Consider the following 22,429-nt stretch of genomic DNA (forward strand, 5'->3'; position numbering starts at 1 on the left):
ATTCAAATTACCAATCATACAATCTAAAGCTTCTTAACAAAGACCATTTGTTTTATCTACCAACATCATAACAGATCCTAACCAATTCCAAGGAAGCTGAAAAATAAAAGCTTTGGTGAGCCTAGTACTATATCAGTAGTCTGAAACTGAATCAGTATCAGAGTAAATGATTTATGTTCTTAAAATATATGAAAAAGAATTCACATCTCTAAGAGTAAATGGCTATTTTCATCAGTAAAAGGTTTATCATGTTTTCTGTTTTTAACTGGTCAGGATGAGTGATAGAAACTGGTACAGCATGATGAGCAGAATTAGCACAATCAATGCACTCCATATCGCTGCAAAGAATATTTAAAAAAAAATAAAAAAAAGACTCAAAGCTTACTTTGTAACCCAACGGTTCTATCTGGGGCCATTATTCTCTTACCTGGACAGTCTTCTCTTTCTCATGTAACTGATCTTGAAGGAGCTCTAATCGCTGCTGCAATTGTTCCCTTTGTCGGAGATGCTTGCTCTGAGACAGTTCCTCTAGGTGATGACATTTGTCCTTCAGAGAACTCAGTTCATTATCACGGGTCCTCAACCGTTCCTCCAGAGTGCGAATTTGTGCCCTGGCCTGACGAAATATTTTGTCTTGTTAGAGTGACATTCAACATGATACATACAATACAGAGTTGAATATACGAACAATATTTTACCATTAGGTACCCAGTGAGAGAATATAAGTTGCATAGGTTCTTCTGATTCTGATGTCCTCAACAATATTACTGAACATATCAAACTTATTCATATATTTTAAATCACTATCATTCCTTGCAGCTTTATTGGTCATTCTCATTTATTTTAGTAATCAAACAAATGCCACAAGAATAACAATAATATAAAACTGAACAAACAAATGCCACCAGAATAACAATAATATAAAACTCAACAAACAAATGCCACCACAATAACCATAATGTAAAACTCAACTTCCAATCGTGAACCTGCTGCACCAGTACGATATTACTGTAAGGAAGGAGCAACTGCAGCGACCTTATCATCTTCTTCCACAGTTTATCCTGCACTATGCAGAGTTGCTGTTTCTAAGGAGTCTCATCCATCGTTCTCTGTCCTGGGCTACTTCAATATTTAGATTCCTTTCCATCGAGTCTTCTTGCACCAGGTCCACCCACCTCTTCTTTGGTTACCAACACTCCCTCTTTTCATCAATTTGCATGCATATAATCTTTTTTGCCAATATAGTCATTGTCCCTCTTCATTAGATGGCCAAACCACTTTAATCTTGCCACCTGAATCTTTGCCCAATGTTGGTAGTTTTCAGAGTGCCTTGTACGTAGTCATTTTGGAGGCAATCCCTCCTGGTGGCACCACACATCCATTGAAGAAACCTCATCTTTGTTACCTCTAACCTGCTGACATTGTTCTTCCTTAGAGGCATCATTTCAATGGCGTACAGCTGGTCTCAAGGCTGTCCTGTAAATTTTTCCTATTTTATTGGCACCTTCCTATCACAGAGCACTTCTGTCATCTCTCTACAGTTCCTCAATCCTTTTTGATTCTAGAAGACACTTCCATTGCAATATCTACATCCTGTTGTACAATCAATCCCAAGTAAATAATTAAACAAATAATGTAAGAATTGCACACAAGTGCATGAAGAAAGAATATCACATCTTACAATATGAGCTGATGAGTTTGTTCTTTTTTTTTCGTAAACGAAATTTGATGTTGAGTTTAAACTTTTGAATTACAAGCGCTCTGATTGGCTATTAGGACGTCAACATACAATGCACTAGGGGCTACTCATTTATTTAACATTGATGAACACATCTACAACATTAATATCGCCTTCAGTTAAAATTTCCATGTTATTTCACATTTCTTTGAAGAGATAAAAGAAAGGCTGAGAAAGGCAGGTGTAAGGACTGTGGGCATACGTGGAAACTAAAGAGGATGACGGAAGAGATAGCGAGGTTGAGGGAGATAATTAGACTTGTAATGGAGGACAGGAATGAAGATAGGTCTCTCTCAATGTACAGGATAGGGTAGGTAGGGAAGAGAGAAGGAATCAAAGGAAAGATGTATCGGTGAGGAATTGGAGGATGAGGAGGAGGAGGAGGAAGAATTCACAAATAAATATGCTTTTCAGCAGCTCCTTTTAAGAGCTATTCACATAAAAATCTGAGACCCATCTTCCATGTTCTGCAACTCAATATGTGATGATGATGATGATGATGATGATGATGATGATGCTTGTTGTTTAGAGGGGCCAATGACATCTAGGTCATCGGCCCCTATGGTACGAAATTAGACGAAATGGGATTACAATTTAAAAGTACAAAATTCATCCAATGACCCGATTTCAAAACGTGATGATGAGGAATGAATTGATGAACATGAATTTAAAACAATCAGTGGATATGACAAGCAATGCCTCACATTCCCAGAAACAATATTACTGACCAAGGGACTGCTTCCAAGGCCCAATCCTGAATCGATGATGCTTCTCTGAATGGGTCAATATATATGTAAACGATCCCGTATAATGGCACTTACCGCTAGGAAAGGAGAACCATGGTATTTCTCAAGCTGCTGTACTAATCAAAGGTAGCATAAACTCACGGTGTTCCAAACATTAAGGTACTACTCACAAGCATTGTACGTCATAAAGGTAACGCAGACCTAGAGTGTTTCTCACACAATGGCGTCAACCATAGCCAACGCAAACCGATGAGGTTCCTCACCTAGGTGTACTAATCACCGGCGCCGGTATTCCCGTGGTGTTCCTCACATAGCGGGTACTAATCACAGGCAACGAAGACCTACGGTGTCGCTCATATAGTGGTACAACTCACAGGCAACGCCCAGATCCGTGGTGTTGCTCACATGGGTACAACTCACGGGTACTGGAAACCTACAGTGAACCCCACTTGACTGCTACGAATCACAAAACTATTCAGTGCCTAACAGAGTGGTACTACTCGCAAGTAAAAGCAACCCGTGGTGTTCCGTGCGTGATGGTACTAATCAAAAGTAGTTTCATGGTCCTAATACAATTATCCCTTGGTCGCCCCCTTTTAGTCGCCTCACAAGACAGGCAGGGGATACCGTGGGTGTATTATTCGCCTGCCTCCCCCACCCACAGGGAGTGTGTGTTTGGTCCGCGAGAGGTATTTTATTTCCTCAAGTCCGCCGGCAAGCCGGTTAGGACCCCCCTATCCGTCACCTGGGACGCGCCACGTGGGAGTATCAGGTGTAGCAGGTTCATGGAACTTAATATGCAAGGTACTAGCAGTTTCTGCAGGCTCCACCCACAATGTACGAGGACGGTTTGAAAAGTTCTCGGAATCACCGCTAGATGCCAGTGCTAGAGCACCGAGGTTCCCGCGCAATAATCACACATCCTTTATGAGTGAACACGTGGCGCGTCAGTGCTCTAGCTGCAGGAGTGTGGTAGTGATGACTCTTTGTTGTTGTTCCTGTGTAGTGATTTGTGACAATGGAAAAAACTGAGATTTGAGCAGTGATTAAATACTTTGTAAAGAAAGGTATGGAAGCAAAGGAAATTCATGCCGACTTTCAGAACACACTGGGGGACTCTGCTCCTTCATTTTCAACTGTTGCCAAGTGGACCAGCGAGTTTAAATTTGGTCGGGAGAGCTTGGATGATGATCCGTGTAGTGGACGGCCAAAAAGTGTTACAACCCCAGAATTTATCGCAAAAGTGCATAAAATGGTCATGGAGGATCGTCAACTGAAAGTGCGGGAGATTGATGAAGCTGTAGCGATGTCTTCTGAATGGGTATATTATATTTTAACCGAAGAATTGGGTATGAAAAAATTATCCGCAAGATGGGTGCCGCGGCTCTTGACATTGGACAATAAACGCACCAGATTGGAAATGTCCGAACAAAGTCTGGCCCGTTTTCAGTGCAACCAACAAGATTTTTTGCACCGGTTTGTGACTACAGATGAAACTTGGGTCCACTACTATAGCCCAGAGACAAAACAGCAGTCAAAGCAGTGGAAACATGCTGAATCACCACCACCAAAGAAAGCAAAGGCAGTGCGTTTGGCCGGAAAGGTCATGGCCTCAGTTTTCTGGGATGCAAAAGGCATTCTGCTGATAGATTATCTTCCTACTGGCCAAACAATTACGGGGCAATACCATGCGAACCTCCTAGACCAACTACAGGAAAATATACGCGAAACAAGGCCTGGTTTGGCAAGGAAAAGGTCATCTTTCATCAGGACAACGCTCCGCCGCACACAAGTGTTACTGCCATGGCAAAACTTCATGAACTGGGGTACGAATTGTTGCCACGTCCACTTTATTCACCTGATTTGGCACCATCAGACTTTCATCTATTCCCCAAGCTGAAAATTTTCCTCGGTGGACGGAGATTTTCTGCAAGGAAAGAACTGACAGCCAAATTGGAGAAGTATTTTGCAGTCCTGGAGGAATCTCATTTTCGAGATGGGATCAAGGCATTGGAACATCGCTGGACCAAATGAATTAGTCTACAGGGAGACTATGTTGAAAATTAAAAGCAGTTCCACCGAGGTAAGATACTTAATTCTAGTACATTCCGAAAACTTTTCAAACCACCTACGTATCATGAGGTTCATTAATATTCCCGTGCATGTAATTGCGAAGTTTCAAGGTAATGAAATAATACACATGCACTCCATGCATTTAAACTGAACGCCTTTTAGAAGGGCATCTGTAACATGTACTTTCAAAATGTGAATTGAAAGAAGTTTGAACGTTTATCTTCAGATGTTTGTACTGTCGACTTATGTGCCCCCTCTGGTGGGAGGATGGACAATTAATTTTCAAGAGAATTTTGTATTTATCAGTTTGCCAAACTGGATTGTTTGTACATTGTTTTTGCTGTTCTAAGGTTTCTAGCACTTCTTCTATCTCTTCTCTCCTCCTTAAATTTTCCACCAATCACAAATTTTGGTATTTAATTTTGTAACCAATCAAAATCGTGGGTGTGTACAGGGTTTCGGCCCTGAGAGTTCTGGAAACTTCCTCTCCATTATAAAAGCTGGGACCTTTTGGGCCATGTTATCCTTTGATTGCTCCAGTCAAGAGGTTTAGAGTGTGTTCATAGAGGAGGCAGGGGGCAAGCCTTGCCCATCTCTGGAAGGTCCACCAGCTCAAGGTAATGGCAGACATCTTTTAATCATGTAATAGTTTCAGAAAGCTAACTAGAGAGGAAGGTTTCAAAATTCTTTCTTAATGTAAAACTCAATCTTTCAATGTAAACTTTCAAACAAGTCTAAAGACTTTATTCCAATTTAGGGAATAAAGAGTTTGGACACTCCTTTTTCCCATTCAACTTGGTATTGGGGTGACAATGATTTCGTAAACTTTAAAACTGATCTCTTCTTTTTGGAATTTAAAATTTTTCTCTCCATTTAGTCACCTCTGTAGTATAGGCTTAGCCTCTGTAACTTTGGGCCATAAGCCCACATAAGGTTTTTAAGAATTTTCTAGTGTATTTTACTGGAGTGCAAGTGTTCATCTCCTAGCATTTTGGTTTATGGCCGATAACTTTAACCTTTTCTTTTGATCACTAAGGCCATGTAGAATGAGCACTTATTGTCTCTGTTGAAGTTTAACTTCCTATTTAAATGTAACTTAGGCTGTCGAACAAGTAAGACAGTGAAAACTGGTTATAGTTAATATAATGTAAAATTTTAGATTGTGCCTTGGAGAGGCTTGATTGTAATAAGTTTTGGAGAGTAGTCTCATAGAGGGTCAATGGTGTGGAGCTAAGACACTCTTCTGGAATGTGTAACTTGAGAGCTTCAAGCTCATTCTGTACCTGATTGTTCTAAGGTTTTCTAATACTGATACTAGAGCTGACAAGCTAACCTTTATCTATCCAACTGCTATTCGGTTTTGTTCATTTAAGTCAATTCAGAGGAGGGGGGGAGGAGGAAATAAAATTTTGAATTTTAGAGTTTTAGTTTACACTTTGATCTTTTCTCTGTCCACCCATTCATGCCTCTTCTTACATCTCTATGCTCCACAGAAAGTCTGTAACACACATGAATAGAATGTAATATTATACCAAAAAGCACTTGAAAATATATTAAAAATATAAGCTGAATTACATTTGTTTTTCTGCATTTTGTTTACTTTTTGAACTTATTGCGAATGATTGACATTTGTTTGTTAATTTTGAACATCTTTCCTAACTGCGAAATTATTAATCCAGTGCCATAGGATAAACATTATATGTACAATATCAGGAGCATAATTGTATTAATTCCTCTGAGTTCCAACACTGGAGCACGCTACATGAAACTGACCATGAGAAAATTAATCCCAGCTACTTTCAGCAACTGTACTTGAATCTTGTTTACAGTTGTGAAAGCTTTCTTACTCTGATGTTTCTCTTACTAAGCATGTAGTTAAGATTTCCCCTAATGATGAAGTTGAGTTGAAAGATTCAGAGTAGAGTTTCCATTTGCTGCAATCTAAGACTAAACCAAAGTCTTTACAGGTTTGACTAAACGAAGTCAAGAAAATATGTAATAAAGGCATTGTTTTAAAATTAAGAAGCAAAGAGGGATGCTAAACTATTGTACATCTGATTGAAGCAAGTAATCCACACCTGAAAGCAATCATTCCATATTCATTCATATAATTAATGTCCAACTCGTTGGCTGAATGGTCAGCGTACTGGTCTTCGGTTCAGAGGGCCCCAGGTTCGATTTCCGGCCGGGTTGGGGATTTTAACCTTCATTGGTTAATTCCAATCGCTCGGGGGCTGGGTGTTTGTGCTGTCCCCAACATCCCTGTAACTCACACACCACACATAACACTATCCTCCACCACAATAACACGCAGTTGCCTACACATGGCAGATGCCGCCTGCCCTCATCGGAGGTTCTGCCTTACAAGGGCTGCACTTGGCTAGAAGTAGCCACACAATTTTAAAAAATAGAATTAATGTTAATTTTCTGGAGAATGACAGTAATTGCTAGACTGCATCATAGAGCAAAAGACTTAAAGATGCATGTTTTGAGGACGTCAAGAGATGGTACCACAAAATATGCAATTGTTGAAGTTAGCTCTGCCATTGTTTGAGTACTAACTCTCAGAGTTAGAAGGAAAGATGAAAGGAACATTATGAGCTGGTGTTACCATGGTTCTGGCTGGCTATTCCTTGATCAGTTTCCAAGATTGGGGATGCTGTTTTCAGAGTCCCTTTTGGGACTTTCCGAGTATTGTTTCTCGCAGCCAGGGGCATACAACTGAACTGTGTTCAGTCCTTCTAAGACAATTTTGGTAGATATCAGAGAAGGCGTGCAAATCTGTATAACAAACAAAGAAACTTTTAATTTTACAGATATATATAAGCTGGTCAAAAATGCCAGCTTCTTTATCAAGTTTTAAGGGACAATCAGTTCTTCTATGGGAGATGCATATTAAAGATGAGAATGAATAGCACGCATACCTGGCTCTACTTGTGTCGGTGCAACTTACCATTCAAAATATCATAAGTTGTAGCACTGCCTTATATACATCACACTAGTGTGACCAACAGTCAGAATAATAATCTGAAAATAGAAAATCCTCAGTCAGTATACTCGGCATGTCTGTCACCATGGATGACACCTATGCTGCCTTGAAGGATGTTAAGGCAGGTTAACACTATGCACCCGATGATAGTAATATTACCACCATGTGTCGTGCGCCTGAATGCCGCTGCTAGTATAACTACCACAAACTTTGAAATTCAGTTGCTCGAATGCTATTCTTATTATCAAATTAGTTGTTGCATTAACGCATCGTCGATTTCCTTTACTACCGATAGATGGTGTTATCGTTCAATAGTGACTAATGGTGATGCAGCCTATGGACAATTTTTCATAGCCATGTACGCTCAGCTAGATCTTGCATAATTGCTGACATATGTACTCCTCACACACTCCAGTAACATAAGCTCAGATATATGCGTATGTATTTTAATGTAGATTACATGACTTCATAGCTTTAGTATGAAATTGAAATTCAGTGGAACAACATCTGGGCCACAAGCACAAAAGGATCCGTAATGAGAGAACTGTTCTTTTCTGTGATCCAGCATCGATTCCAGTGCAAAGTGCTTGTGCCTATTGTAGTGCTTACACAATTTCTATCTGGCCATGGCAAATTTAAATCATATTTCGAGCGATTATTTTTGCTTTTGTGGATTCTCTCAAACAGTTCAGCGCTTAATTTTTTATTGTCTTGCTTTCGAAAGACCAAGATATACCCTAGTATGTCACCTGAACTTCTGTGACACTGAATTGAACCAACCTCTATTTCATATATTTAAAAAACAATGTTATAAATTTTTTAACTTTCATCCACTGCATCTTTAATAAGCTTTCATCATAATGTTCAATCTGTTGCAAATTGTATGTAATTGTTAAACTATAGCCCTAATATGCTTTTGCAAAATAGGGTTCCCTCCTATTTTCATTGGAAATTCAATAAATAAATAGTATGAAACTGTAGTGAGTTAAGAGTCAGCAAACATCTCTGAAGTACAGTACCGATCAAAATTTGGGGACCACATAAATAAATCACGAAATGTCATCTAGAACCAGAAATTATGCCATTAGACCTCTGTAATTTTCTTTCTGAGATCTCACATTGAATAGGATTTAATTGAATTAGTCCAAGTACTGTAGAAGTCATGAATTTTTAACTCCTGGAAGGTCAGACCAAAATATCAAAAATTTTGGTAATATGATGTACTGTATACTCTAATTTGTTGCAAGTATTACTACCAAGATATTTTTGCTGACTTAGCAATAGGTTGGGGCCATTTTAGTATAAATATAAACATTCCAAAATTATGCGGCAACTTTTTTTTCTTCATGTTTTAATTTTTCAAAGCAGTGCCAAGTTGGTTGATTTTTCTCTGTGTTTGTCATTGTCATGCGTCATGCATGATCCAAGGTCTTAGGGCAAGCTATCAGCGTCAGACTTATCTGCCCAGATAGTTTCGTTTGCACTCTGCAGATGGCATCCAAGAACACATTTCTGATGCTGATAGCTCACACTGTGACCTATTATAAGAACAAGGAAAAATTGACCATTATAGCACTGGTTTGAAAAGAAAATTAACACACAAAATTCGATGCTGCATTTTCTCAGAATTTGAATATTTATACTAAAATTACTTCCACCTATTACTAACAAGGGGGCATTTCCTACTCATCCCCACCAATTTCGCTCATATTTATAGAACATGCAGGGCTCGGCTAGAAATGAAAGTACCCGAAGTGGGAACTCCAGATGGCCAAGCGTATAGAAAATAAAAATAAAAATGTTGACGCGGCTCTCGCACCGTATAAGCCATTTACGCTAGTACGCATGCCGAGCAGTCGTTGCCATAGCGGTAAGAGCTCGGACTGGTAATTCGATGGTCGTGGGTTCGACTCCTCATGTGGATTAAATAACTGAAAAAGAGGTTCAACCTATTCAATACATAAGAGAAAGAAATGTAGTGATTACATTCTTATTTAATAGTAACTATAAATGGGACCGGTTTCGACCCTAGTCCAGGTCATCGTCAGCCATAAAAACATGTAAAACAATGCATATGAAAAAGAAAAAGATTAAGTGAACTCTGGATCGGTATAAGATGAAACATAAATAAACGATGGGGGTAGAAATTGTGAGTCACTTAAAAGAAAAACAGTACGTAATATTAAGAACGGTAGTATGGCACACGCAAAGATAGGTGAAGTCTCACAATGTTTATGAATATTGGAGAACGGTCAAATGGGTCAGTTTCCACACTCTGTCAGGCACAAAGTCACAACACTATCAAACAACAACATATGAAGATCATAAATAACTTGAAGTCGCAGACGAATAGATTTGTAGAAGCGAACCGCCAGCAAACGGTGATCAGCGCGGCGCATTCAAGGTCATGCGCTGCGGTCTCGAACGCCAAAGTAGAATGGAGAATATCCTGAAGGTCCAGTATTTGTCTCGGTTGCGGGAAGTTAAGTACGTATATATAGAAATATACAACGCAAATCAGTATAATTGAATGAGTAATTGTGCTCCAAGAACTTAGCAGGAGCACAATTACTCATTCAATTATACTGATTTGCGTTGTATATTTCTATATATACGTACTTAACTTCCCGCAACCGAGACAAATACTGGACCTTCAGGATATTCTCCATTCTACTTTGGCGTTCGAGACCGCAGCGCATGACCTTGAATGCGCCGCGCTGATCACCGTGAGCTGGCGGTTCGCTTCTACAAATCTATTCGTCTGCGACTTCAAGTTATTTATGATCTTCATATGTTGTTGTTTGATAGTGTTGTGACTTTGTGCCTGACAGAGTGTGGAAACTGACCCATTTGACCGTTCTCCAATATTCATAAACATTGTGAGACTTCACCTATCTTTGCGTGTGCCATACTACCATTCTTAATATTACGTACTGTTTTTCTTTTAAGTGACTCACAATTTCTACCCCCATCGTTAATTTATGTTTCATCTTATACCGATCCAGAGTTCACTTAATCTTTTTCTTTTTCATATGCATTGTTTTACATGTTTTTATGACTGACGATGACCTGGACTAGGGTCGAAACCAGTCCCATTTATAGTTACTATTAAATAAGAATGTAATCACTACATTTCTTTCTCTTATGTATTAAATAGGTTGAACCTCTTTTTCAATTATTTAATTTTTAACGTTAATACTTTCAATACGGAACAATGAAATTTTTATCTTTAAATCCTCATGTGGAGTCTGTTTTTTTTCTATCAACTTTTATATTATTCATTTTCCAATTACGCAAAGAGATGAATAATTCATTTTATTTATGTATTTATTTATTTATATGCAAAAGGCATATACAAGGTAAAAAATTGGGATTTCATTGTCAGACTTTTTTCTACCCGTGCCAAGAATTTATTGTTTGTGTACAACCTTCACCTTCACTTGTCAGGTGAAAACAAATCTTACTGCAAAACGACTATTCACGTTTATGGTACATTCCCCAAGGAGGGGAGATAGCTAGTAAAGGAGAAAAAAAGAAGAATTTCTGTTTGAACCCGTCGGGAAAGTTCGCAACTCCAAGTTTTCTACAATTGTGCGCTCATTAAAAAAAATGACGTTCTATATGCCTTTTGCATATAAATAAATAAAATAAATTAAAATAAATGAATAATATAAAAATTGAGAAAAATATTCTCCACACAGGGAGCCAAACCTGCGACCATTGAATTACTAGTTCAAGCTCTTACCGGTACACCAACAACTGCTCGGTGTGCGAGAGCCGCGTGAACATTTTTATTTTTATTTTCTATACGCTTGGCCATCTCGAGTTACCACTTAGGGTACTTTCATTTCTAGGCAAGCCCTGCATGTTCTATAAATTTGAGTGAAATCGGTGGTGACAAGTAGGGAATGTCCCCTTGTAAGTCTACAAAAGGATTGTGGTTGTGAAACTTGCAACCAATTAGAGTATATAGTACACAGTATTTCTAAAAAAATTCACTTTCTGATGTGACTTCCCAACAGTTAAAAATGTATAACTTCTACAGCACTTAGCGTAACTCAATGAAATCAGATAACAGAAATCAGATACAGAGGTCTAGTAGCACAATTTTAGGTTTGAGATGGCATTTCATGTTTTTATATGTGGTCATAAACTTTTGACCGTTACTGTATTCTACTGATCCTGTACACTGAAATATGGATCCCGGACCTAGTACATTAAAAGAAATCCTACACAACCATACAGCTCACGAATAAGTGAACAGATCATTACGGAACTTGTAAACGATTCAGATTCTCACCTCCGTTCGTCTTTTTGCGACTGATTCTTCTGGTGATAAACTTGATAATTCATCATCCTGTGAGGCTTGAAAAATCTTCATTTTCTTCTTCACAATCACGTTCGTATAGACGTATTGTGTTCTCTTTATGCATTGCTTATATTTTTCAGTTTGTATCTTACTTTTTTCATTATGACTTTGTCTCTTTCTTTTTAGCTTTCTGCTCCAAATTTATTTTATTTTATTCTATTTTATTTGTTGAACTCTGCTTTCTTTCTTCATTATATGTTGTCCAAATCTGTAATTCTTAGCTTATCTTTGATTTTATAATGGAATAGTACATGTCTTTAATATACGTATTATCTGCAAATTAATTACGTGGTTAAGTGTAAGAAAGGGCCACGAGCCCTAACTTATCCACTGCTAAAGTCAATAAATAAATAAAATAAACGTTCATACCTTGGTCTACCTCTACCATTCTTACCGCCTAACACTTCCCTTGAAAACCAACTGCACAAGTCCGGGATCTCCTCTCACAAATTCGATTCAGTATTTTTTCATTCGCGATTCGATCTATGCATCTCACCTTCAGCATTCTTCTGTAACACTGCATTTCAAAAGCTTCTATTCTCTTTCTTTCTGAACTAGTTATCGTCTATGTTCCACTTCCATACAATGCCACGCTCCAGACAAAAGTCTTCAAAAACTTTTTTCTAATTCCTATATCAGTGTTCGAACTGAGCATATTTATTTTCTTCAGAAAGGTCTTCTTTGCTTGTGCTAGTTTGCATTTTATGTCCTCCTTACTTCTGCCATCATAGTTATTTTACGACCGAAGTAACAATATTCATCTACTATCTTTAAGACTTCAATTCCTAATATAATATTTCCTACATCACCTGATTTCGTTCGACTTCACTCCATTACTTTTGTTTTCAAGTTTTTTCATCTTGTACTCCTTATCCAAAACTCTGCCCATACCATTCAGCATTTCTCCTGATCTTCAGTCTCAGGAAAAATAACAATATCATCGGCAAATCTTAGGGTTTTGATTTCCTCTCCTTGGATTATGATTCCCTTCCCAAATTCCTCTTTGATTTCTTTTACTGCCTGTTCTATATAAACAATGAAAAGAAGGGGGGACAAACTGGACTGCTGCTTCATTTTCAAAGCCCTCGATTCTTATCACTGCAGACTGATTTTTATACAGATTGTAGATAATTCTTTGTTCTCGGTAGCTGTTCCTGATCACCTTCAGAATCTCAAATAGCTTCGTCCAATCAGCATTATCAAATCCCTTTTCAAGATCTACGAATGCCATATATGTGAGCTTGTCTTTCTTAATTCGATCCTCTAAGATCCGACGTAAAGTCAGGATTGCTTCACATGTTCCTACATTTCTTCTAAAGCCAAATTGAACATCTCCCAACTCAGTTTCAACTGGTCTTTCTATTCTTCTGTAAATAATACATGTTAACATTTTGCAGGCATGATATACTACACAAATGGTGCGGTAGTTTTCACACTTGCAAGCACAGGCTTTCTGGGGAATAGGTATAACAACGTTCTGCCAAAAATCGGATGGCATTTCTCCTGTCTCGTACATCTTAAACACTAGATGGATTAACCTTGCCATGCTGGTGTCTCCTAAGGCAGTCAGTAATTCAGCGGTTATGTCATCAATTCCAGCTGTCTTGTACCTATTTATGTCTCTCAAAGCTCTGTCAATGGGTCTCTCATTTCATCAGCATCAACAGCCTCTTCTTGTTCCAGAACCACATCATCTACGTCTTTACTTTGATACAACTGTTGGATACGTTCCTGCAATCTTTCTGCCTTGTTTTCTTTCCCTAAAAGCCGTTTTCCATCTGAGCTCTTAATATTAATACACCTAGTTTTCCTTTCTCCAAAAGTTCCCTTGATTTTCTTGTATGCAGCATCTACCTTTCCTAGGACCATACAACCTTCAACACTTTCCTTTCAGTCATTCTTCCTTAGCTGTCCTACACTTTGTATCCATTTCATTCTTTAATAGCCTGTATTCCTTTCTATCCTCTTCATTGTTTGCATCCTTGTACTTTTGTCATTCATCAATCAGGTCTCGTATCTCCTGAGTTATCCATTGATTCTTAGTTGATTTTTCCTTTCTTCGTAACACTTCTTCAGAGGCCTAGAGACCTTATTCTCCATGACTGTCCATTCTCTCTCTATTGTGTTTCCTTCAGCTTTTTTATTTATTCCTTGTGCAAGACATTCCTTGAGACAGTCCCTCACACTCTTTTCTTTGAACGTGTCTAGATCCCATCTCCTTACATTCCTTCTTTTCTTCAATTTCTTCAACTTCAGACGGCATTGTAGGCTAGTGTTATTTTGTGAGGGATATAGTATCCCTAATTAATTAGTTGCATGTAAGGGGCTAGGAGACTCCGTTAATTTTAATTGCCGGCAAGGGATAATTCTGATGATGATATTTTGCTACTCGGGAGGAGTCATGTGAGGTGGCCCATGATTTTTTGTTACCCATATTCCTAGAGGTTGTTCGATTTGACTTTTGGTGTGTGTGTGTGTGTGTGTGTGTGTGTGTGTGTGTGTGTGTGTGTGTGTGTGTGTGTGTGTTTTATGGAAGATTGTTTCCAATGTTGACAACAATTAGAATGCAAGACAAGGGGATAGCATATGTGAAGGTGAAATTTATTCAATATTTATTCCCAAGTTGTAATGACCATTTACTTTCAGAGATCAATGTTGTAGCACTATTTGATTTTCAGTACTTGCTTGATGAAGACGAGATCCTTGCTTGTGTTAGTGTGTGTATTTTAGTATGTGATCCAAATCAATGTTATATATGTGTTTGTTTATCTCCCATGTGGAGGAATTTCTGTAACATACTCTTGACCCACTTAAGCTATTATGTAAAGTTGTTCTCATCTAAAGGTTTTACCTCCAAGATGACTAGTTAACCAAAGTTCAATCAATCAATCAATCAATCAATCAATCAATCAATCAATCAATCAATCAATCAATCAATCAATCAATCAATCAATCAATCAATCAATCAATCAATCAATACTGATCTGCATTTAGGGCAGTCGCCCAGGTGGCAGATTCCCTATCTGTTGCTTTCCTAGCCTTTTCCTAAATGATTTCAAAGAAATTGGAAATTTATTGAACATCTCCCTTGGTAAGTTATTCCAATCCCTAACTCCCCTTCCTATAAATGAATATTTGCCCCAGTTTGTCCTCTTGAATTCAAACTTTATCTTCATATTGTGATCTTTCCTACTTTTATAAACGCCATTCAAACTTATTCGTCTACTAATGTCATTCCACGCCATCTCTCCGCTGACAGCTCGGAACATACCACTTATGATATAGATGTTGATTCCCATAGGGAATCTGAAATATTTGTCATGAATGAGTAATGTCCAATAACGGACCATTTATATTGGTATTACATACCACTTAGTCGAGCAGCTCTTCTTCTTTCTCTCAATTCTTCCCAACCCAAACATTGTAACATTTTTGTAACGCTACTCTTTTGTCGGAAATCACCCAGTTAGGATTCAGAAATGGGATATTGGGTATTCACTTCAACAGTCAAAAATTCAGCAATAAGTCCACAGCCAATTGCATAAATTAATGGTAAATTCACACCCAGTTTAAACAGTGTGTAAATGAAGCACATAATGGAGATGAACTCTATCAACTGTGTTTAAAGTAGTGCACAAGTTCATTTAATTTTATTTATGTTATTTTGTTAACAAATTTTTCATCAAACTTATGTTGTAGTCTGGCCATCATTTATAGTGTAACGAGTTGGCGGGGTAGTAGGATCAATTAACACTAGACTGGTAGCTTCAATACTAAGATTTATTAGCTACGCGCTAGACTACACAAGACTACACACCACTTTTGCTCATAACACACACTTACGCAGTTCTCGCGCTCTCTCTCCCTTCGTTGCTCACTTGTTATCACAGTTTTACACTCACACACAAGGTCCCACGTCGCATGGCTACACGTTCTCTCCTTCGCCGACAGTCTGCACTGTAGCACACTAGTCCGATAACCACGGCAGTTCACATACTTCACTACACTGGCAGTCGCTCACAACTGAACCACACCAACTTCTAACTCAGTCTAACTATCACTGACTGCAGGCAGGTCATTCCTCTCTTATATACCTGCGCTGGCCCTTCTAGAATCGTCCGGGTGCTGGATGGATCCAGGAATATCGCGAGATGGAACACTCCAGATTAATTGTGGAGTCATTTCCATACTCCTCGGCTACGGGACCGCGAGCAGAAGCGAGTAAGGCTGGCCTAGCACTAAAGCGCTGCTTGCGATTGGCGCAGCTGAAGCATAAGGAGTAGGCCTATACGGTGCCGGGCCGGGCGCACTGCCAGTTGGCATGGCGGACGCTATGACCATTACAATAGATTAAGCTACCCTAGCCTTATCAGTTACCAATTAATATTTGTTGTCCAATATTTATAGCCTAGCCATTTATTTATTTATTTATTTTACGCCATGGATTGGACCTGCCTGGGATCAATGATTAGCATGGAACAAAACCACAATTTCCTACTTATACGGGGACAGTACCCTATAACATAACACAATACTTCCACCCAATGGGCTGTGGATGCCGGCTGGGCTTTCGGGCATAGTCGCACACATAAGCCCTTCCTCCAGCAGTACACACATTTAAATTCTGAATCGGTCTTTAAAAAAAAAATTTTTAGTCAGCTACGATAGGCTGAGATTACGCGTGGATGTATTCAAACCCTCCCAACAACAGAGTATATCTCAGTGACCTTGAAATAATGGCCTCCTTAAAACATAAATCATCATCACATTACCATGAATTGAAAACTCATCCTTCTTTCCCCTTATCTAGCTCCTGCCAGGTCGCAGTATTTATGGCACTTCTCAACCTTCCTATCTCCTTCCACCATTCCTCTTCCATCATTTTTCCCAGTCCAGGTTTCTTCTTCTTGCACTCCACTTTATTGAATCGATCCACCTTGTTCTAGGTCTCCTTCTCGCTCTCTTTCACTCAAACTTCATCTCCATCATCTGTTTTGGTATTCTTCCTCCATCCTCTTTACATGTCCAAATCATGTTAGTTTACTCCTGCCAATTCTCTCATTTAGGCTTTCCATTCCAACCTCCTTTCTTCCATCTCCGTTTCTCAATCGTTCCTTGTCTTCCCTATCATACTTCCTAGGTATTTCATTTCACTGGCTTCAATTCTACTCTCCTGCCTACTTGTCCATATCTCAGCCCCATAAGTCAATATGGGTACACAATATATTTTGTACATTATTTCTTTACACCTCCTTGGTCCTTCCGTATTCCAGACAATGTTCTTATATTCTGGTAGTATGCATTGCCCTGTTGCTAATCTCCATATCCAACCTTGTATTCTGCATTAATTCACTCCATGGGTATTTGAAAGTGTCATTTGACCACCAATTTTCTCATTGCCTTTGCCTTGTCTTTCTGCTCTCGATATCACCATGGTCTTGTTTTTCTCTGCGCTAATTTTCATACCATACTTTTCAATTTTCTCATGCAGTACATCAAGTTGTTCTTGTACATCTTTGCTGTTTGTTCCCCAGACTACAATATAGTTTACACATAGTAATAACTTCATCTGCCCATTCCCATATGCTTCTTTTGTCTTCTTTACAACTTCATCCATAACCGTTAGAAACAAAAGAGGTGACAGCACACTTCCATGTCTTGGTCCAGTTCAATTTCTAAACCATTCAGTCTTGGCAACCAGATTCTGCACACTGCTGACGCAGTCATTGTACACTGCTTGCATAATTTCTACACTTTATGTATCCAGTCTCTTTTTGACCATGGTTTCCCATACCTTCTCCCTGGGAACACTATCATATGCCTTTGTCAGATCTATGAATATCATGACCAGATCCTTTCCATATTCCTAACTCTTTTCCATTAACTACCTCATGCAGAAGATCGGGTCCACTGAAGAGCTTCCACTTATAAATTCCATTCTATTCGGTTGGTTACGACCCCTGAGGATCACGAGTGACTTGTTCGGCATGTCTTCTTACTTACCAATACCTCTTCATGCTCTCACTCCTCCTCTTTTTCTCTGCTTCCGTGATCTGAATCTGGATCCTGGTGTCCGGCCATCTGTGACCTTCCACAAGCTTTCTGTATTTGGACCTATCCTGTACTGTCATCAGTGGATATTTTTCCTTTATGCCAATAGTCTCCCAAACTTCTCTGACTTCCTTCATCCACTTATTTCCAGTTAAGCAGGTTGCATTCCGTATCTTCTTCGTCAGCCTACTGTCATCCATCCTCATGAAATGTCCAACAAATCCTAACTTTCTCTTTCTTATCACACTTGAGATTGGTTCTATACTCTCATATAGTTCTTGCCTTGATCTGTGTACCCAGATTTCACCTTGCTTTTTGGTGCCCCATATATGTATTGTATGCATGCTCTCTTGCCCAATGTCAGCGTTTCAGTTGCATATAGTGCAGCATTCCTGATGGTTATCGTGTAGTGTCGCAGTTTGACGTTCCTCAAGAGGTTCTTCTTTCCACATGTAGTCATGGCAGCATATCGTAGTTTCAGCAGCAGTTGAGCTCTGTCTGTGGAACTTTTGTTGCTTTGCACTTTACCCTGATGTTCTCACCTAGGCACTGGAAGCTGTCGACTCTCCCTACCACTTGGCCTTTTTACATTCCTCGGTCTTTGTATTTAGTACCTTCGTTTTGTTGTAGGCTATTTTTAGACCAACCTTTGCTGCAGTCTTGGCTAGATTTGCTAGTGCCAACTTCGCGTCTTCTTCCTTTTCATGTAACAACACCATATCATCTGCGAAGGCAAGGCAATCCACTATGACATTGTTTTTGATCTTATATCCAATCTGTACGCCTTCAATTCCCATGGTTCTATTCAACTGTCTCCACTGCTCCACCACTTCATCCAAAACTAGGTTAAATAATATTGTCTTAATTTCGAAGCTGTCTGACAGCATACTCTGGTATCTTACTCTAGCGGTTGTAGCCTTCAATGTTTCCCCCTCCAATGCATGTGTCATACAATCCAATCCTCTGTCACGTAGGATGTTCAGTAGTGTGTTCCTGTCTATCGAGTCGTAGGCTTTTGCGAAGTCTACAAATGTCCACTCATAAATAATACACAAAGAAAATAGAAATGAAGGATTATTAAGGTATTAATAGTTCAAAAATCATCACCTGCTTGAGTCTAGAGGAAAGTATTCGCACTTCTTCCTCGTATGAGTGCATGATCTGAGGAAGTGCAGCCTGTTTGCTTTCATACCGCTTAAGCAGTACTTCTTGTCTCTTCTGTAAGGTCCGCAGAGCACGATTCTCAGCTGCTAGTTCCTGTAAAAAATATACATTAGCAATATACAACAAAAGCAAGAAAAAGCTATGAACAAAGAATACTGAAAGAAAATCATGGGAAACAAATTACAACATATCTCAAATCACAAAATTGAACATCAAACATCTACTATCTTCAAGATCTACTTGTGAAAGTCACAATGAATATTAACTTACACTGAGCTGTAACTGAGCCTCACTCAGCTCATTCTGGAGCTGTTTCACTCTCAACATTCGTGCAGACATTATCTTCTGAGCAGATGCACTCATACTCCCCTTCGACTGCAGAGGTATTAAACGACTCATGGAGTTACTGCTATGATATGGGCTGCTAGAACCTGGAGTAAATCAACATAAAATTTGGCTTTAAAACATATTAACAAATCTAAAATTGTGCTAATACATATACAACAGAGCCAGAAGTCCAAAGTAATGGTGGAATAGCATAAAAATATAAAAACAGAGTGAGAGATTATGTAAGTCAGAAGGAACTTTGATATTTTGGTGACATTAAAAGTTTCATTTTAGAAAGAAACTACAGTAGAATCCAGCATTCAGATAACCAACAATTCCAAAACAATGGCACTTTCACTCAGCAAAAAAAGACAGCTCTGAAGAGTTCCAAGAAACTCTGGCGTGATGGATGTTCACTGACCTTTATTGCTCCTATCATCATTAACAGACATGCTCATGCCATTCAGTAACCAACAGTTAAATTTAGGTGAAGTGCCTTGTCAATACACCAGCAGTAGTATTAGTGTAGACAAGATGCATACAGTTTGTTTATCAGTGTGTGGAATTGCAGCAAGAGGGATATATTGTAATAAGTAATAATTTGATGAATACTAATAAATAAAATCATGAATAAAAATATATAAATAAAATTACTCAAAAACTTATTAAAATTAAAAAAAACATAATTAACCAAAATGTCCGTAGTATGGGCGCCAGAGTTCACCAGAATGGATCCCTCGAATTTAAATAAGAGCATGATAAACTTTATAACCCAGGGCGTGTACATAATGCTGCGTACTGGTACATCTGCTGCAAGCCTTACCTAACCTCCTGAAAACGACTAAATAGGTAGGAACTGCACCTAGGTTCATCAATAACTCCACTGATTCTAAAATAGCTAACTATATTCTTAACAAAATCTGTGCATGAGCACTTCATCAACACACAAAATTATACATATAATACACACACAGAAGATTGCTGGAAGACTCCATATTTACAACAACAACAACAATAATGAAAACAGTGGGAAAACGAAAGCGAGAACTAAGCTACCATTTGTAGATAGTCCGATCCACAATGTACATATATGTAGATAAATACCCTTCACTGTCTCTGTATCAATACTACTTACCGATTCTCATAATCGGCAGTTATAACATCACACAGATACTGTACCTCGTAATACTGTGTTCACAGACTTTAACACTTGTTGTTAAGATATATACATTTAAGTATCACACGCTTGTCGACCCTGAACATAAATTATGGAAAGTCTGAGATAGCTTTCACCAACATATAATGCCAGGCCACCATAAGTGCTACAATACTTAATGCGCAAGCACTCCACACAATCAGCCACTTTCCACGAACATAACAAAACTACGCTCTACGAACGTTTGAACTCCAGTCCATTGGAGCCGTGTCACTCCAGTACCGTGTATCAGCACCACTTCCTTCCCGTACAGTGTGTCAGTTGTGGTTCTCTTCCGTAGTGATTGTCTGGTTCCCGCCGTTTGATCAACCTTTATAGACATCAGCATTTCCCTTCCTCTCAGATAATACGTCTGGATTGGTCCTTGCCAGCCAATCATGAGATATGCTCTCGTCAAGACCATGCCCTGAACCCATACTTGGTCCCAAGAAATAAACGCTGGGGTATATCACATGACTCATAGAACTTTCCTAGTACAATAACATCATCAAACACATCTCATCAGACACTGGGATGTCCGCATGAGTCATACGAATTACCAGATTCCAATATAGCAATGTTTTCCCACTCGTGCAAAACAAATTATTCATACATACATAGGTGGATATCTCCCAGCTTACAAATATAAATGACAAAATATACAAATGAAATACAGATAATAATAATAATAATAATAATAATAATAATAATAATAATAATAATAATAATAATAATAATAATAAATCGAATACTGACAATAATATCTCTAATTTCTACATATAATTTGGGCGTGTGATATATGTACTATCACAATATATGCAAAGCATAAAAGAAATATTCTGATGCTTTAGCCTGCAATTGCTGGATAAGATGTACAAAGGAGTTAGTAGAACGCAATTAATGGAAGAATTTCACATGGGAAGTTCAACATTATGTGATATCAGAAAGCAAGCAAGTCAGCTTTAACGTTTTGTAGAGAACCCCAGTAGATGTTTCAGGTGAATAAATAAGTGCTGAAGAAATATCTGCTAGTGAATTTGTAGAAACATTTCTCCAATTTTGAGTGTCTGTGTAATGAGTTTGATGCTTCAGTAATTCCCACATTCTTGGACATCACCCTTTTGCTTTTAGGAGGGCACATGGAAACTTTGACTGAACTGTTTTGGCATTGGAAATACAACGACGATTTTGTTGAACAATTTTGTCAACCACTCATTTCCTTTGGGACATAGAACTTTCCGTAGTTCACCTGGAATATCATCAGGGCTAACTGTTTGCCGTTCTTCATCTTTGACACAGCTACCTCAATGTTAGAACGGGTGACTTCAGGCACACGCCCCTCAGCTGCACACTGCGAAACTGCTCTGTAGCGTGCAAGCTCCTCATTTAGTAACCCCTCGAAAAACTTCTTCCAGTGGTTGTTAATGACGTAACCGGACAAATGACATAATGAAAATTACCGGTATAATAGGCAACCCATTAAATGCTCATTTCTTGATTGAGAAACACCATGAACTACGTAAAGACCTCCATATGGTATTCATCAATCTGGAGAAAATGGCTAATGTGTTAAAAAAGGAAGGATTCAAAATAGCATTCAGATCAAACACATTACAAAAACAAACTGGTAAATGTAATCCAAATAAAAAAGACAATTTTTCTAAATCAGGAATTTATGAACTCAAATGCCAAGAAACATATTGTAATGCCACGTACATCAGCTACATGAAATATAGTTTCCACACCAGATACAAAGAAAAACCCAGTTAGATACAAC

At 38.6% G+C, this 22,429-nt stretch overlaps 1 protein-coding gene across 6 annotated transcripts in view; it reads right to left on the reverse strand.

The window, feature by feature from the left end:
- Window positions 1-22,429, reverse strand: part of LOC136862692 (putative leucine-rich repeat-containing protein DDB_G0290503) — a 273,731-nt gene that overhangs the window by 156,912 nt on the left and 94,390 nt on the right. For all 6 annotated transcript variants that reach the window (XM_067138925.2, XM_067138916.2, XM_067138901.2 and 3 more), the window contains 3 exons: window positions 19,401-19,561; window positions 19,074-19,223; window positions 428-616 (listed from right to left, as the gene is read on the reverse strand). In XM_067138925.2, coding sequence (XP_066995026.2) covers window positions 428-616; window positions 19,074-19,223; window positions 19,401-19,529 — 468 coding nt within the window. In that variant the 5' untranslated portion in view covers window positions 19,530-19,561. The remainder of the gene's footprint in view (window positions 1-427; window positions 617-19,073; window positions 19,224-19,400; window positions 19,562-22,429) is intronic.

The sequence above is a fragment of the Anabrus simplex genome, chromosome 1 (genome assembly GCF_040414725.1).
Source record: "Anabrus simplex isolate iqAnaSimp1 chromosome 1, ASM4041472v1, whole genome shotgun sequence".
In the NCBI taxonomy this organism is placed as follows: domain Eukaryota; kingdom Metazoa; phylum Arthropoda; class Insecta; order Orthoptera; family Tettigoniidae; genus Anabrus; species Anabrus simplex.